This window comes from Pantherophis guttatus, chromosome 2 (genome assembly GCF_059756535.1).
Source record: "Pantherophis guttatus breed Tessera chromosome 2, ASM5975653v1, whole genome shotgun sequence".
NCBI classification, from domain to species: Eukaryota; Metazoa; Chordata; class Lepidosauria; order Squamata; family Colubridae; genus Pantherophis; species Pantherophis guttatus.
In genome coordinates this window covers 29,433,929-29,453,265 of record NC_142064.1, presented here as the reverse complement: position 1 = coordinate 29,453,265, position 19,337 = coordinate 29,433,929, and the positions used below count along the sequence as shown (strand labels likewise).

The 19,337-nt window shown below is 35.7% G+C and overlaps 1 protein-coding gene across 11 annotated transcripts in view; it reads left to right on the top strand.

Moving 5' to 3' along the window:
* Positions 1 to 19,337, top strand: part of PDE4D (phosphodiesterase 4D) — a 706,231-nt gene that overhangs the window by 670,783 nt on the left and 16,111 nt on the right. For 10 of the 11 annotated variants that reach the window (XM_060690685.2, XM_034440934.3, XM_034440942.3 and 7 more), the window contains one exon: positions 13,607 to 13,700. In XM_060690685.2, the coding sequence (XP_060546668.1) occupies positions 13,607 to 13,700 (94 nt within the window). Of the gene's footprint in view, positions 1 to 7,108; positions 7,552 to 13,606; positions 13,701 to 19,337 lie in introns of those variants that run through there. The other variant, XM_034440943.3, reaches the window with a different exon arrangement.

Sequence of the window (19,337 nt, the reverse complement as noted above, 5' to 3'; positions counted from 1 at the left end):
AGCTTTATAATGTTGATTCTTTCGTTTCAGATATATCTTAAAATCAAGATGCTTACTTATCTCCACAAGAAATAATGAATACTATTAAATCAATGAAAGTACAGATGATCCTCATTTAACAATCACTCATTCAGTGACCATTAAAGGTTGCAATGATGTTGAATGAGTTATGACAGATCCTCAATGTTCTGGCCCTTGTAGCATGCCCACAGTCACATGATTACATTCTGGACACTTGACAACTTGCCTGGATTTTCCACTGTCACAGTGTCCCACAGTCACATAATGGTTAGTTATGTGGGTTAGACAGCATCACCAACAGATGGATTCGTAACTGGCTGACCAACCACATTCAACAGGTAGTCCTCAATGGAACTGCATCTACATGGAGGGAAATATGCAGTGGGATACCCCAAGACTCTGTTTTAGGTCCAGTACTCTTCAACATCTTCATCAATGATTTCGACAAAGGGATAGATGGGGAACTCATCAAATTTGCAGATGACACCAAGCTGGCAGGAATAGCCAACATTCCAGAAGATAGGCTTAAGATACAGAAGGATCTTGACAGACTTGAACATTGGGTGCTATCTAACAAAATGAAATACAATGGTGAAAAAAGTAAGGTTCTACATTTAGGCAAGAAAAACAAAATGCACGGGTACAGGATATGTGGTACCTCGCTCAATAGTAGTAACTGTGAGAAGGATATTGGAGTCATAGTGGACAACCATTTAAATATGAGCCAGCAGTGTGCAGCAGCTGCCAAAAAAGCCAACACAGTTCTAGGCTGCATAAATAGAGGGATGGAATCAAAATCACATGAAATGTTAGTACCACTTTATAATGCCTTGGTAAGGCCACACTTGGAATATTGCATCCAGTTTTGGTCACCATGGTGTAAAAAAGATGTTGAGACTCTGGAAAGAGTACATAGAAGAGGAACAAAGATGATTAGGAGACTGGAGGCTAAAACATATAAAGAATGGTTGCTGGAACTGGGTATGTTTAGTTTGATGAAAAGAAGGACTAGGAGTGATATAGCAGTGTTCTGATATCTCAGGGGCTGCCACAAAGAAGAGGGAGCTATTCTCCAAGGCACCTGAGGGCAGGACAAGAAGCAATGGATGGAAACTAATCGAGGAGAGAAGCAACCTAGAACTAAGGAGAAATTTCCTGACAGTTGGAACAATTAATCAGTAGAACAAATTGCCTCCAGAAGTTGTAAATGCTCCAACACTGGAAGTTTTTAAGAAGAGATTAGATAAGCATTTGTCTGAAGTGGTATAGGGTTTCCTGCCTGAGCAGGGGGTTGGACTAGAGGGCCTCCAAGGTTCCTTCCAACTCTTCTGTCCTGTCCTGTCCTGTCCTGTCCTGTCCTATCCTATCCTATCCTATCCTATCCTATCCTATCCTATCCTATCCTATCCTATCCTATTCTAAAGAAAGCAGGCAACCTTCCTTGCCTGCTTTCAAAAAGCAGTCAGTGGAGAAGCTGGCAGAAAGTTGAAAACGCATGAGCGCCTTGCTTAACAGTAGTAAGCACGGATTGCGGGAATTTCTGCCACTAAGTAGCACAGTGATGTCATGCATTGCTTATCAAAGGAAATCCCAGTTCTATTTATGGTTGTGAAGAGTACCTGTATACAAAGGTTTTGATCCTGATGTTTTCTTGTAGATTGGTACAGCTAGTCCCCAGTTTAAGAACAAGTTCCATTGCAAGGTCTGTCATTAAGTCAAATTTCTACATAAGCCACAATAGTATTATTATACAATACTATAAGATAAGAACCTTTGTTGTCATTTTTGACTGTGAGCACACTGTCCCACATTAAAAATCTGGTTTATCTGGTTTGATTTTAATTGTTGTGAGCCGCCCTGAGTCCTATGAAGATAGGGCGGCATACAAATCAAATTAAATAAAAATAAAATTCTATATAAGTAGTATTGTGTAATGAGCTTGAACCACTCACGCCGTAATCACGAAATCTCCAGAACCGTAAAGCCTACAAACTTGAAATTTGCCACACATGTTCCTCTTGGCTTCTAGGTGCTCACTAAGAAAGGATTTTTCGAAATGACTATCAGAGCATTAGTATTTTCTATATTATTATTAACATGCTCTAATGCTAAGGAGTTCTACTCCCCCTCCCCACCTGAAAAGAAATCTGTTCCAAATGCAAAACACAAGCAGAGGAGAGGAGTTTCACTTTCAGTTTTACTTTCACAGCAGGAAGCAGCTTTAATACAGAACACTTGAGCTAAGCCATGGCCAGGCTCCTTCCTGTCTCCTTCTTGCTCACGCAGCAAATACTTTTTGAGTTTCCAAACACCCCTCAACTCTCTCACACACTGAAAGGATGCTAGCCAGATGGATACTGATAGATGCTGCGGGCTGGGACATTCTATTCCCCCCTCCCCCTCTGTTCCAACTGCCAGTTGCATTCTATTAACACACTCTGATGCTACAGAGATACATATTCTACATTAAGTTTCAGGCTGTAAATGTCAATTTATCAACCCGAGCACATAGTTTTGTAGCGAAGCACGGGCGTCTAGTAGGTTCTATTCTTAGTTATGGGTTATCCTTAAACAGGACATTCTTAACCCAAAGACTTGCAATATATGTTATTTACTGACTTTGATATTATAGGAGGTTTACAGTGATGTCTTTTTCTATAAAGTTTTTCCTTTTTCCTTAAATGCTGCTTTTATATCCATAACTTTGAAGTTTTGAGCAGTAATTTTGGTTGGAAGATTTCAAACTATATTATTTTTAATAGCTCATCTTATATACGTTGTTCTTTTCAAAGATAATCTTGAAAATCCTGCTCCCCTAAGATACTGTATATATGTTAAATCAGAGATTAGAATAGAATAGAATTCTTTATTGGCCAAGTGTAATTGGACACACAAAGAATTTATCTTGGTGCATATGCCCTCAGTGTACATAAAAAGACAAGATACATTCGTCAAGAATCATAAGGTACAACACTTAATGATAGTCATAGGGTACAAATAAGCAATTAAATCATACCAGGAAACAATCAATATAAATCGTAAGGATACATGCAACAAAGTTACAGTCATGCAGTCATAAGTGGGAGGAGATGGGTGATAGGAACAATGAGAAGATTAATAGTAATAGTAATGCAAATAGTTTGACAGAATAGTTTGAGGGAATTATTTGTTTAGCAGAGTAATGGCGTTCGGGGAAAAAACTGTTCTTGTGTCTAGTTGTTCTGGTGTGCAGTGCTCTATAGCGTCGTTTTGAGGGTAGGAATTGAAACAATTTATGTCCAGGTAGTAGGGTCTTTGAAAACACAGTTATGTAAAGAAGCTTCAAGATACAATTTCATACTACTTAACATCCTCAGGATATATGGTATTTTTAAAAAGTATTTACATATATAGTTTTAATTTCAAAACCTGCTTTTAAAGCAATCATACTTTAAAATGTAATTATGATTATATGTATTTACATTTGCATACCAATACACCGTTGGCTTATGAATGTCTTAGTTTTTTAAGAAATACATTACAGCTACATTTTCAGTGAATGCAATGATGATTTCCCAGATTAGAAGCATACACAGTAAAGTGAAAATAAGATACTTAGTTCAGAAATATTACATGTTAAGAAAAAAATATTTATTTCAGCAACCTGCTGAGTACATACTCAGAGGTAATTTGACTATCCTGGAATACCTCTTTTGAAAAGTGTTGAGGGACAACTAATCGTTGCTGGAAGCAATCCTTTGTTTACAGCTGCTTTTATTTTCTGATCCTAATCACTGCTACAAATGACTGCTCCAAGAAGGAGGTATCCACATACAACCTTAGTCTAACAGATGTTGTACCCAAGTACAGATTTTGGAATTCTAATGTGTTTGGGTTTGTGGCCATTGTTTTTCTCAAAGAACCCGTCACCTGCCTGTTGTTTGAATTTTATTTCACAAGACAAGGGTGGTACAACTGCTTTGGAAACACCAGTGGCCTTAGTTAAAGTGAAATTATGTAAAATAACTTTACTGATATTGTTACGATATTTAAGTAAGTCCTATTCCCTACATGGAGAGATCCACAGCTGTGTCTACCTTTGACTTACTGCCACTTGATTGTTTTGTTTTGTTTTGGGGGTGCTGTTAGTATTAGCCCAGAAAACGTTGGTTGTTATGCAAATTAGAACCGTAATGTATCATAGTACATAAGTAGTTACAATAATAAATAATAGATGGAACAGATTGTGATTTAAGAGTAAGTCTTTAGAACTATTATTTTCTCCCTAAGTATAACTAACAATTAACGTATTAGAATTTATAATCCAATGTATCTGGAAGACCAGAGGTGGTATTCAGCCGATTCTGACCAGTTCTGGAGAACTGGTAGCAGAAATTTTGAGTAGTTCGGAGAACTGATAAATACCACCTCTGACTGGCCCTGCCCCCATCTATTCTCTGTCTCGCAAGTCCCAGCTGATGGGGATTTTGCAGTAACCTTCCCCTGGAGTGGGGTGGGAATGGAGATTTTGCAGAATCCTTCCTCTGCCATGCCCACCAAGCCACGCCCACCAAGCAATACCGCGCCCACAGAACCGGTAGTAAAAAAAAATTAATCCCACCATTGTGGAAAATCCCATTTGAGGAAGGCTGTTACAGAGATTCATGAAAAGCAAAGGTCCTATTTATCAAGTTGAAATTATTTTAATTGAATTTTAGGGTTATTTTAAGCTTCAAATTGTCATTATATTTTTACCAATATTCATATTATTTTCACTATCAGTGCTGAATTTTTAATTGTTTATCCCCTAAATCACAGGTGTCAAACTCTCAGTGTCACGTTGCCATCATGTGACATATTGCAACGTTTTTTCCCTTCTCAGAGCTGGGGTGGGCGTGGCCTGCATGTGACGCATCCAGGTGTCAAAGAGCAGTTTGACACCCCTATTCTAAATAATGGTTGTCTATCTGGTCTTTTACTTCTTTTGATTTTTCCTATTTTATTTTTCTGAGGATTTATCTGTGGAATTCTTTCTGCATGATGCTCATATATAGATATATGCCTGCATTAAGCTGATGTAGCAGAATTCTGTGTAACAAAAGAACTCACTAGTGAATGTTGTTAGTCAGTAGGAACAGTCCAATAAGCCCATAGATGAGCACAGTCTGTCCACTTCATTGAATCTTGTGTGTGCACAGCCTCTCTTGAAATGAATAAAGAATGAATGTGCTGCAGCAGCATTCCCTGATTGACCTCATTAATTCAGAACAAATCAGCAAGTAGTATACTATACAGTATGGCTCAGTTACGTGGTTTCAAACATTTTCCCTACTAAATTAAAATATTTGTGGCTCATTACAAATTCTCAGCTCAACCAAAAATATCAATCCTTTTTTAAAAGGTGTACAATTTAAAAAGAAGAATTCATTTTTAATTAAATTTCAAAAACATTGCATTTAAAACTTTTGTGTTAGTATATGGAAATGGACACACATGGACTTAATGACAAAATAACTATATTACTATTGTATTAAAAACTAGTTTCAAACAAGTCTTATTCTTGAATCTATCTCTTGGATGCTCCCATTCATTATACCTTGCTTTTAGTTATAAATTCTTTAATTATGTTGCATGAGAACATAAACTGAGAAATTGTGTTAAAAATAATCTGCAAATCTTGTTTGTCTGAACTTAAAGTAACATGATATGGTCAGAATTAAAGAAAATGCTGACATAGTATGCCAGAGAAATTGGTTCTCAGAGCCTACAGTTTACATATATAATGTCAAATCATGGCTTAACATAGCATAATGTGTGAAAAAGCTTGCTGGACACTTTTTGAATACCACTTCAATGATCCTTCAATATATTTGTTGTATAATGTATTCAATTCAATTTCAATTCAAATCTTTATTGTCAGTGCACAACATATGTACAATGAGATTGGTTGAGCTCCCTCAGTGGGAGAAATTGAGCTACAATTTCTATTAGCCAAGATCTGGGTAGCACCAACATGAGGAATCATTTTAAAAAAATGATGTTCTTAAGTGATGTTCTTAACTCACTGAACTATTTTAGGGCATACTACTGATTTACTTCCTTGACTTCCTATTTGTAATATGGAGATGGTTAGCTTACTTTAAACAGTGTTGAAGTAACATTGAATTTTTCTTACTACAGTATAAAAACACTTTTGTACTTTATTTTATCCTATCTTTTTATACTGAAAATTCATAATGGAAATTAAAATCTTTTCACCAGTCTTCATGTTTGATAGAAGTTAGTTTAATGTTCCATCCAATGAAGTGGAATCGATTTCATATGAATTGCGTTACTTTAAGGTGTCGAGAAATGTCTGTTGTATTTGCTTTTGAATACTAAAATCATTTGCCCCTAATAATATTGTTATATTTGTTAGTTACAATGATACGTCTTTTTTTGTTGAATGCAGATGTTCATACTGTACACTAAGCAACTGAACGAAGTTCTATTCTTTTCATCTGATTTATGCCATATATAGACTTAAATGCTACTAGGCAGATCGAAAGCTTTTTGTATTGAAGTAATAATAAATGCTTTGCAATGATGTTATCAGAACGAGATGTAATTGAATTGCTGAATGTAGGGATTTAAAACTTCACATGCACATGGATACATGCATGTGTGGTTAGAAAATGTGTGTGTGTGTTTGTTTTTGTGTGTATTTTTACACACAAAGTGTGTGAAATGATAGAAAGTTAAAGAATTCAACCCAAATGATATTTAGACTAAGCAAAACAACCCACTATGCTTATTTGACCGAGTTCATTTAGCCTCTCTCCCTGAGCTAATAAAATGTTACAGGCACACAGAAAAAGTTAAGCTAATTAATCATGTCTGCTTTTTGAAATAAATGCTGTGGGGAAGCCATTATTAAATGGCATTTAGCACAAAGGAGAACTACCTTCTTCCCAAGAGATTCTGCCATGAAGACCAATCAGAAACTAGCACACACATTTCACGGCTTTCTCTGCTGCTTTTATGTATTTTTGGCTAGCACAGGATTGGCTGTTATCTGAATTTTATGGGAGGGTTTACTTGACACTGGTTGTAGCTTCCCTGCAGATCCTTATTTGGAAGGCTATTGAGAGAACAAGTCTTTTCCAGCAGCTGAGCATCTTGATATACATAATTCATCAAGTCGTGCTGTTCTGGAAATATGCAGATCTCTGTCTGCCCTTCAGATTTCTGTTCAGCTCGTGCAATATGTCTTTCAAGCCAGGTTCTTAAATTTTACAGCACTTTGGAATTTTGCAAATGGGTCCAAAATAATCGAAGATCTCCTAACTGGAACACCAGTTAAATGATCTCTTTTATACCTAATTGCAGGAAATTTATAAATCAACAGAACTGAGAATCAAAATTCAGTTAAAAGGATTCAGCGTACTTTCCCCCCCTGTATCTCAGTAATTAACAGAGGACCGAAAATTCTACTTTAATTTGGTAATACTAAAAGCATCAAAAATGCCCGAAGCAAACTATTTACTGTCAGTATCTTGGGGATACATAAAGGTAGGAATTTAAGAACTTTCTAAATCATGTTTGTTTGCATGCAATGTTTGCTTGAACATTGGTTTTTTGTTTTATTTTGTTTTTTGTATTATAGATTGAGGCCTTACTGATATGTTAAAGTAACTTTAAAATATGTAATTGAAAACAATGAACTCCCTTTAACATTCATTTATGTTCAAAGGTACCTATAACAGAGTTGCGCAGTCATGAGAATAGGGCATATTCTCAGTTTAGCAGCTAGATCACTGCTTTTAATACTGTGTTTTAGGGAAATCCAAGCTTCGACTGTTGTGCTATTTTGCATTCCCCAAGGAGAAGTCATTAAAGAGTATATAAACAATAAGGGCTAAATGTGTAGTTTCATGTTACTTTCTTAATATGCAAACATTGCAATTATTACGCCTCTATTTTTTGCTTTCTGTCTGTGACACACATCTCAAAATTGATTAAAGCCATTCTAAAATAGTGAATGTTTGGAAATGTTTTTTTTTCCTCTCACTGATGATGCCAACCTTAACTTGTTGAAAATTAATTTATAAAGCTTCAACTAAAAAAATGGCTTGGCTTGTTCCTTTATATTGACCTGAATACATACCATCATATATATTGTGATATGCAGTGCTAATCTAAGAAAGAACCACAACCTTATCAGAAAACCTCCTGTTATTTATATTCTGGATACTCAAAATGTCAAGGAACAATATGCCCTTTTTCTAAATATGTGATCACTTAGTCAAATAAAGATTAATAACTTGACTAAACAAGGATGGTATTGCATGTAAAAATAGGTTAACATTTTCCCTTTTGTATATAGATCTTATCCCTAAAAATGTGCTGTGTAAAGAAATCAATAGAACAACTGGAATTCTGTCCTTGTGTGTCCAATAAATAGCAACAGAAAGTGATTGAATTTAACTGTGATAGTAATAGTTCTTCATATTAAGGGTCTGAGTAGGACAGAGTGATGAAGCTGGATTAGGATAGATTTTTCCAGTTCGGTAGCCTGGAGTTGAACCACACTGTGTATAATCTAAGTAATTATACATTGTGAGTACTATGTTGGAGGATGTTGGATAGGGAAACCCTGGATCTTTGCTGGAATCTTTGTTGGAAGGAAGAGCAATTGATCCCAAGCAATCTTTCTGAAAAGATGATCAGTTCACTAACTGTGATGTAGTAGAAAACAGCCCAATATGCTTAGTTAAAGCAGCAGTTTAATTATATGATCATTTATTGGATCATTTATTAATGCTGAGTTTTTAACACAACTATTTAATAAATACAAGTGAGCACAATTAAAGCCTTAATAACTGAGGCTTGATAGTTTAGACTTTCAAATATAGTAAGGTCTTTTTGTTGTTGCCAACAATACATTTCACTAAAAAAATTATATTTTATGCTTTTATTGCTGTATTACCATTAATGTTATGAGTTTTGTGAGGAAGAATTCATCTACAATATTCCTATTCTCTTTCATTTTCACATATATCTCCAAATGACTGTCCAGTACAAACATTAGGGAAATTTAGATTTAGAGAATATATATCTTAAAATTGGTAATGCTGAAAAATATATAAGCAATCCATAGCTTTTACATGTGTTGAGACTCATTGAAGTTAAAATGAGGTAGGAATCTAAACTCCGTGAGTTTACATGCTCATTTTGGGGGGGGGGAATCTCATTGTATTACCTCCTAATAATGAATGCTAGGGCTATATTGCTAATATGCTAATATTATGCTGTTCAGTTCTTTACAGGATTGAAAGAATTAGGTAGGAAGTATTGGATCTACATGACATAGAATTCATCTTTTTCTCATTGCGTGTATTATGTTGAGTTATTTATTTACATTTTATTGTGATTTGGGATTAACTGAAGCCAATCATACAACACACTCTTCTTCTTTTGGTTCAATACTCGTTAGGGATTTAGTTAAGTGATACTGGGAGTTTAAATAAATCAGGAAAGGTTGAATAATTAACAGCAGAGTAATCTTGTAAACAGAAATATGTTTCCTCTTTTATTTTAGCTGAGTTAATCATCTTGACTCAAGCCAGACTGGGTAAAATAATGGCTGATATGAAATCATAGAGGTGCTTCTATTCTACCTTTTAATACATTATAGTTTTTTATCATAGTAACAATTTCCCAGTATCAGGTTGAGATTCTAGTGTAACTAGCAACAGATTGAATTTCATTTTATAAGGTGGGGGGGCCAGCATAAGGATTTTGTCTTGCAGCAGTATCAGAGACCAATGGTAACGATGGTTTTCTGAGAATATCAAGTATGGCATTAAGGGATAAGATTTTACCTTATGTTAGCCACATTCTTTTCCAATTGGACAATAATGATGGTTAATATTAGGAGAGTGAGTATCCCTGACCTTCCCTCTCTCCTTTAATTTTTTGCTTGTTTGTTTTGCTTCTGGCCAACTTTCGGAACAGACTCAAATAACTGTATCTAGTCAAAATTTAAATTTCACTTAAAGCCCTTCGCAGATCTTTAATCTATGGTACTGTGGCAAAACTAAGGATAGCTCTATGTATTTGCTCAACGCACATCAGAAAAAACTTTGCCTTCCACCAAAGCTCTGTCTAGGGAGCTCTTTCTCCTTTGACTATGTTCAGAATGAGTAAAGTCAGCTTTTGGGTTCTTTAATTGGGTTCTAATGTTCTTTCCTGTTGCCCTATGATGGTTGTTTCAGAGAAGAAATAAATTAATAATGAGAGCGTAGCCTTTATTACTGAGCCATCTTCAAATGGAAGGCTAAAAAATATCTTGTGCTGAGCCCAGTGCTATTTGATGTCTCCTGCATTTGGATATATTTCCTAGCTTTAGAATGGAATAGATATACCTTATTCTTTGTCTAAAATATTTGATAGCTTCATTTCCCTAAATACCCTTGTCCCACAGCAGCATTTTTCAAATTGTTATCCTCCAGAGGCGTTGCGGCATGGCCATTTCTGGTCAGCTCCTAATGCAACATGTCTAGAGAGCATCAGCTTGGAAATGGGTGCCATGAAACAATATACCAAGGATTAAAATAACTACTTGTGTTTCTTCTCATGCCAAAACAGACTTTGTGGAAGGTTATCATACATGCTATCCTTTATTTCACCCAGAGGGCCTGTTTTAGAAATAAATATAGGTAGTACTCACTTAAAAACCGGTTATTTAGCAACCATTTGAAGTTATGATGGACTCACCAAAGCTACTTATAACCCACTTTTGAAGTTACGACGGCTGCATCCTGCTGTCAGATGATCACATTTTGGCTGCTTGATAACTGTCTCACATTTTCAGATGTTTACAATATCTTGCAGACATATGACAACAATTTTCTGTGATTTTTGCTGGTTCTTGTCATTTACTTTGGGTTTCCACAAAAACAGCCATTGCGGCGAATGGATTTGCTTAATGACCACCGCATTTACTTAACAACTGCCATGAAACAGATCATAAAATCAGTGAAGTCACATGGAGACCCACTTAACTGACAGCCATAATTCTGAAGTCAATTATGATCACAAGTTGAGGACTTGTTGTATATATGAATTATTTTTAGAAAGCAAATAGAAAGGTAGCCTGGCTATCTAGGCACCAGGCTAGATTTCAAGAGGCAGTGAGTTCTAGTTCTGCCTTAAATACAAAGCCAAGTTGGTGAACCTGGGCCAGTTGCACTCTCTCGGCTCTAGGAAGAAGACAGTAACAATCTTCACCAACTTCCAAAATCTTGCTAAGAAAATTACACAAATTAGGCTGGTCTGTCATCAGGAGGTTTATGTGTCAAAAGTCACACACAAAAATAAAAATTATACCCGTCTCTAAATATTATCTTTATAAAAGATAATATTTATAAAAATTACAAACTTTTAATGCTCCTTAAATATTCTGGACTCTGTAGTCCAGATTTTTGGCTATTAGCCTAGGTCTGATGAAAACTGTAATCCAAATCACCTGGACAGAACCTGTTTGTATATGCTTGTCCCATATACTATTGAGCAAGCAATCCTATTCATCCATAGATTTACCATACAAAACAGGAATGGAACATGTGAGAAGCAGTATGAAGAAAACTCATAAAAGCACATGTATAAATGGGCTAAAGGAAAAGTGTAAATAGACTTTAAACATGTATCCTAGTCTATCCTCACCCCAGTTAGGTTTTCAACATATTTGCTTAATGTATAGAGTATAAGTGATAATATATAAGGACGCAGATAACTATCTGATGTATAAGTGAGGAGAGCAACACCTTGCAGATTATCCTGCACTGGGTTATTTTCAAACAAGATTTTACTTATGTAATGTACATTGTCCATACGCTGAGAGCAGATGTGGAGAAGAAAACACAGATGTGGTGAAAAAACACTACTGACATTCACAACCTGATGGCTGCAAAAATCAAATAATAAGTCAAACAATACATTTCCAAATAACCCAGTGGCTAGCTTTTTTGAATATGGAAGACTTAAGTAAATTGTAAAATTTTATCTTTTCTTAGCATATGGAAGAATCACAATCTGAGTTATTCCTCCCCCCCACCCCAAGAAACTCTAATCCTCTAATAATAAGTTAATAAATAAATAAACTCTAATAAGTTGTGGGAGCTTCATCACTTGAGACTTTCAAGAAAAGATTGGACTGCCATTTGTCAGAAATGGTGTAGGGTCTCCTGCTTGAGCGGGGCGTTGGACTAGATGACCTATAAGGTCCCTTCCAACTCTGTTAATCTGTTAATCCTGTATTCTTCTAGCCTTTTCTAACTAGGTCGCTTCCGTAAGTAATGGATGAAAATTCCTAATTCCCAGCCCCTGTATGGTAATTGTATGGAAAAATTATGACAGATTTATTTCAGCACTAGCTGAAGATAGCATACCCTGGAGGCTCTATGTCTTTGCTGGCTGATGGGAATCATCCTTTCATGTGACTCATCAGGCCAGCCGTTCAAGTCACCAGAGACTGCTGAATGGCAATTTCTTGTAGCACGAAACAAATGGGGGCAGCCCTTCGACTCCTCTGCTTCCTGCAATGTATTTGCAGGCCTTGAATTCTTAAAGCAAGAACAATGTTACAGTAAAAGAATATTGCAGAAAACCTTGCGATACTTTTGTTGTTAAAGCACAAGCTGTTTAATAAAACTTAAGTCACAATCGGTACTGTCCTCCAAAACTTATGAACCCCAACTTGCAAAACTGATAGTGAGGCTGAGGAAGTCTGAAGTCTGATTGTCTGCCACTAATGAAATCACGCAATTAGAAAACTGATGAAACTATTGGAGGCCATGCTTTTTGATAATTGGAATAGCTTATTCCAGCCTTTCCAAGTGCCCGCAAGAGTATTCATCATCAACTCATGCTCTTCATTCAGCAGGTTGAAGATTGTTAAAGTGTAATCTGTCTACAGGTCATCAAATTAAGAAAGCCAGTTTCTCTATTTTTTACATGATCCTCATAATTTTTTTTAAACCTGTACATGTTTCACTTTATAAAATGGCTATATCCGCAATAAAATCCAAATGCCTAGTTCCCAAAGCAGTTGACTCATTAATTATTATTTTAAAATTTAGGTGTGTAAATTTAGATATACAGATATTTAAGTTACTAAGCAACAAGTACGGTAATTGAGTTACGGTTTACTCCTGCCTGTAGAAATGTCTAATGTTGCTAGGTAATTTTAATTATTTTCACTGGAAGTAGATGTCTTGTTGACTTCACTTAAAAAAGTAGGAATTTAAGAAAATTGTGTATATTATAAAACTTAAGTATACATTTTTAACTAGGATAAGAGCAATGAAATTGATCTCTACTTATATCCATAACCGATTTTTCAGTATCTCTTTATGTAAAATGATGCGTGGAATAATACATTTGGTGAAGCCTACTTTAACATTTTCCCTGAGAATCTGACTTTACTTTTCATTATGCGTTGAGCTAAGGTGGTAAATTGAGTTGAAATTTTGAACATATCTGTTTAAAAAGGTTCTTAAACAATTCTTGTACCATATACCCATTTACTGGCCATTGACATACACTGTTTTGCTTTTCTTTACAGTTTAAAAGAATGCTCAATCGAGAGCTAACCCACTTATCTGAAATGAGCCGATCAGGCAATCAAGTCTCTGAATATATATCCAACACATTTTTAGGTAAGCATGATTATAAAAACTGGTATTCCTTGTTTTTTTTCTTTTGTTTTCATTACCTACTACAGGATATCATTATATGTACATATGCACACACAGAGAGATACATATATGTATTTATATATATATATAATAAAACAAGCATTAATTAATTAAATACAATGTTTGCTTTTATTTTACAATAAAAGTTGGTAAGAGTTGTGGCAAAGAGTTTACCAGATGGTCTTTTGCTAACTGACTTATGGTGCGTTATCCATAGGCCTACATTATCCATAGACCTTTTTCAAACCTTCCAAACTATTCCCAAAGGACTATGACTAAAAGCCAACACATTTAAAATATTTCAGACTCATTAGAAGATGATATTTTTATTAAACCTATATCTGAATGGTTTTCTTATGCCACCCATCTTGCTTTTGCAACTGCAAATACATAGTGTCTCGCAGGTCCATACACCTTCCAGTTTTTCCAAGGGCTTTCCCATAGCTGCAACTGATCACCCTGCTCGTTCCTTTGATTATCCCAGGGTCTTCTTGAACCTGATGTGGATTGTTGTGTCAGCCTGCCTGTCTTGCCAGTTATCCCAGAGCTTTCCTGTCTCAGCACTCGTCATCCCATCAGTCCACCCATTCCCCTAATTGTCCTTGGATATTCCTGAGACATCAGTCTTTACAGAACCTTCTCCCATTGACTCCAGTTGTCTTGCTGCCCTCCCATTGATTTAACACAACTCCTGTGCTGTGTCTTGAGTATGTATCAATATACTGCATAGACTTTTTACTTGGTGAGGTCTGGTCAGAAGCATTTTGCCATACAAAGCAGTTCTATAGATTGGAGATCTATAAACTTTCAAAGAATGTCATGAGCATACTTGGGGTAAAATCTGGACTTTAATTTTGCTTGTGGAAGACTAACCAGAATATGCCCATACTGACCATTATCAGAGGATATTGGTAATGGCACAGGGTACAGGTAATTTAACTTAATCCATACCTTTCTGTCTTAAAAAAAAAAGACATGGCCAACGTGGGCCCATCTGGTGATATTTCATGGCATATGAAAGATTATGGTAGACGAGCCTTGGTAGTACAGTGGTCTAAGGCACCCTGTTATTAAGCTGGTTATTAAGACCATCTGCCTGCAATTACTGCAGGTTCGAATCTCGCCAAGGCTCAAGGTTGACTCAGCCTTCCATCCTTTCTAAGGTAGGTAAATTGAGGACCCAGTTGTGGGGGCAATAAGCTGACTTTGTATAAATATACAAAAGAATGAAGGCTATTGCTTAGCGCATTGTAAGCCGCCCTGAGTCTCCGGAGAAGGGCGGCATATAAATCAAATAAAAAAAAAAAGTGAATAGCAAACAGAATGAATTAAGAAACAAAATGAATGAAGGTAATATAGTAAAATGGAATCAATAAATACATTCAGGAAAGAGAAGGTATAGGTTTGATTATGTATTAATTGGTGTCATTTAGGTTATGGTGTGCCACTATATAGTGGTATATTATGTCACAGTGACTGGTGATAATGGAAGAATTAGATAAGATTTTGGAGAAATTAAGCAGCATTCTGAATGCATGCAATCTAGAGAGGAAATTATTCTTTTACATGACATGGATGGATGGATGGATGGATGGATGGATAGCAGGAAGAGAGAGTGTAGAAAAAGTGATTGATTCATTTGAAGATCATAGAGTAAACAAGAATAGTGATAGTTTGATGGGTATCTGAATTGAAAAAATTTCATTTGAAATATATGGTTTAAACATAAGACTATTCATGCAAATACATAGCAGGGAATATGAATAAAAATCATGATTGATTTAATTATGATTTTTTTAAAAAAAAGTAGGAAAGGATAGTATGGTGTTCAAAAATTCTGAAGGATATTTGGTAGTCTCAAAAATAGATCTTGAATAGATGGAGAAGTAGAATCAGACTGGTCAGAAAAAATGCATAAAGGAATGATGACAACAGCAAATAAAGATAATGGAAACTGTTATACAGTTAATTCTCTGTTAATGACCACTTGTTCAGTGACTGAAGTTACAAAGGCGCCAAACAAATGATATTTATGACCTGCCCTTGAATTTCCGATCATCTCAGCATCCTCATTCCTCACATGATTACAATCCAGGCATTTAGCAACTGGCTCACATGACAGTTGCAGCACCCCAAAGTCACGTAATCGCCTTTTGTGACTTTCCTTGCCAGCTTCTTATAAACAATGGGAAAGCTCACAAGAAAGATTACAAGTTGCTCTTATAAGCCATTTTATTTATTTAAGAAAATTTACCCCAACTCACTCTCAGTGACTCTCACTGCTTTTTCTCTTGAGCAACCCAGCTGTGGAGTACGAGAACCTGGGGATCTCATACTCCATAGCACCTGCCCACAGGGCACATGCTCAACCACATTCTTGTAGCACATGCATGCCTGACAGCACCATAGCAGCCAACTACAAATGCTGGGAAAGGTGGAAAGAAAAACAGGAAGAGGATGACCAGCAGCAAGTTGGGCAGACACAGTTGCACTGGCAATTGACACACTGTTAGAAAGATCAGGTTAGGGACAGATTCTCATGGAAGAAATCTATCTGGTTGCTAAAAGTCAGCACCATTTGATGGTGCAAAATCATTATTTAGTGCATTGATAGAAAATAAATAAGTGTGGCGAGGTTAAAATATCTGCATTTAAGACAAGCTGAAGTGCTTTTATAAATCTGGATAGAGAAATGTTAAGACGTGGAAAGATAGTGGGAATAAGGTAGTCTTTTATGAGGAATGGCTATTTCTTGAATAAAGCAAAAATGGCTGTACATACGTCATTTTACTATTGGAAAGTAAGAGTGCAGTATTTCATAAAAATAAATGTAATGGAAACAAGATACCTACAAACTATATACTTAGTAAATTAATAAGATATGAAAAATAAATGGATATTGAAATGAAGATTGAGTACAAAAGTGTGTGAACATACAATGAAGTATATTAAGATGAATTGGCAATACTGAGAGAATGTGTGAGGATAGACTCACAAAACAAATGAAGAAAAAGTGAACAGATGGTAAGATGAAGATTGGAAAAGCCATGATTGAAAGGAGTTGGAGAGACCCTTAAAGAGAGAGAAGTGAAATGTTTAAAGGAGAAAAAAAAGACAATTTAGGAAATGATATATGGATATGCTGTGATAGAAAGATCTGAAGTGATTCTATGAATGATGTAAATATTCTAAATGTCTGTCTAAATATTCTAATTCGATCCAATCAGCAAAGATATCTGCCTATCAAGAATATATTTCTGATATAGATTTGTGCTGTTTAGTCAAATAACATTTTTCATATTGTTTATCAGAGTTTTCTAGCTGATGGTTCATTTTGAGATGGAGGGCTTTTGTGTTTAACATAACCTTAGCAACATCGACATTAAAAAAAACAATTTTGGTAACAAGCAGCAACTCTAATTCACTAATTCCCTGTGCACTCATGAGCCATCTGGGTATGATTCTGAACATGTGTTGGTTCAGAATGTTCTTGGCAGAAATAAAACAAGATGAGGCTCACCTAAGTTCTTTAGCAAAGTATACAGCCAAAGAATTTATTAAGTTTGACTTCTGTTTGTGCAGCATCAACAGCAAACAAAATCAGCTGCATGCAAGGTTCTGCCTCATAGCAATTATATTGGTTCTTTGATTTGCAGACTAAATATTCTAACTTTACTGCTGTGCTGACTTAAAGATGAATAATAAAGCAGAGTCCATATTCAAATTGTTTGCTATTTGAAATATACATTTAGCTAAGGAAAAATTGAAGTGGAATTTGGAAAATAGAGGAATAATGTAAAGTTTTATTTGTATGTATTTTTATTGCCTAGTATGATTTTTTAAAAAAAGAAAATGTGCAGTAGGACAGACTCGGCTGACAATCGAGCACTTGTGCCCCTTCTCCCCCTCCTTCCTTGGCCTTCTCCCATTATCAGTTGACAATCAAACAGAAGTGTTGGAGGTGAGAAGGAGGGAAGACGAGATGACTGCCTGGGAGAAATAGAACACAGAAGCTAAAAAAGATAATTTGCATTTCTCAGTTCCCTCTGCCATATTCTATATGATAATTTCTGAAAAATCCCTCATCAGTCAGTAAGTGGCTGGGGAATTTACCAAATAATAGATAAGTAAATTGATGGAAATTGTTTTCTGTACTTTGCTTTTCATTAGTAAAATAAAGTAGGGTTGCTTTTCATTAGTAAAAATTATTGGAAACAATCAATTATTAAGCAGTAAAATATTCAGTGATAAGTATTTGTAGATTGGTAACAAAATGAAGCAGAAGTATCCAGGATGCAATAAACAGACTAGGATTATTCACACAATGAACTAATGATGGCCTTCATCACAATTATATAATACAGCATCCATGACGTTATTGGGTTATGCAAAGGAATATAAAAACAGTTAATCCATTCTAGGGCATGAGCATTGGCACAAGAGGTTTATCAAGTTGTGCACTATTGCCAATGTTGCCACTTCTCAGTTCAATCTCAATAGTTCCAGGCAATAATTTGTTGCCAAAATATGTAGGCCAACCAACAATACGTGATGGAGAATAATGCATGATGGAGATGACAGCATTGACTAGAAGTTGTCCTATTGATGCTGTAAGTTTCTCTTTCTTGTGAGTCAGATTCAAAATGAAACAAATGTTTTGAAAATTCAGGCCTTTCATTATCCAAAGGATTAGATAGAAAACAGCACACATTCTGCTAGAGAGAAGTTCCCTGAAGATGGGCTTCAGCATGAGTCTGAAAACTCAGAAGGCAAAACCTCTGGTCCCGGTGACTGACCCAGTTTGGATCCTGCAATATTATTCTGGGGGACATATATTTGCCTTCATTCGTAAGATTTGCTTACTTTGAATGAAACTCTAGGAAATCCCTTGGAATTCCATGACCTCTCTAATATTTCCTTTCACTTGAATGCATCTGTCATCTTGCTTTAGAGCCCTTTCTTCTGATGGTACTAAACTTTGTTCATATGACTGAAGTTATAAACATCAAAGCATACATATGAGTCATTATTTTTCAGCTGTTGTTGGTTTGTGCCAGTTCAAATCCTTTTTCCCCCCTCTGATTTGTTTTAATTGGTGATCAGTAAAGGAGTAGGAGAAGGCTGGTTGCCTCTGGCTGAAAATTGGTGACATTTTCACTTGTCTGTAGCAATCGGATCAGAATTTTCTGCTTTTTCCAGTAAATGCTAGCCTAATCTAAAGGATTAAAGAAAAGATCTGTTCCAATACATGTAGCAATAGATTTTCCCCCATTTCTAAATTGAAATATGTATGCAGTTCTTAAATATTTTGTACATGCATCATCTTTTTTTTTCTTGTTAGCATTAATTTTGAGGAAAGGGAGAAAAAAGAATCGCCAAATAAAAATAGTATTTCTTCACATTGTTTTACAGATTTGACAACATCGAGAATGCCTTTGTTCACCTGGGATCAACCTAGGATGAGCTCATTAACTCACAGGGAGTTAATAAGCATTACTCACATTGCCTTGTTTGAAGCTAATGCTTGAATGTGTGCATTATATCTGCTCAAAAGGAAGGCTATCAAAAACATCCTCTACTTTTTACAGCTAATTGCTA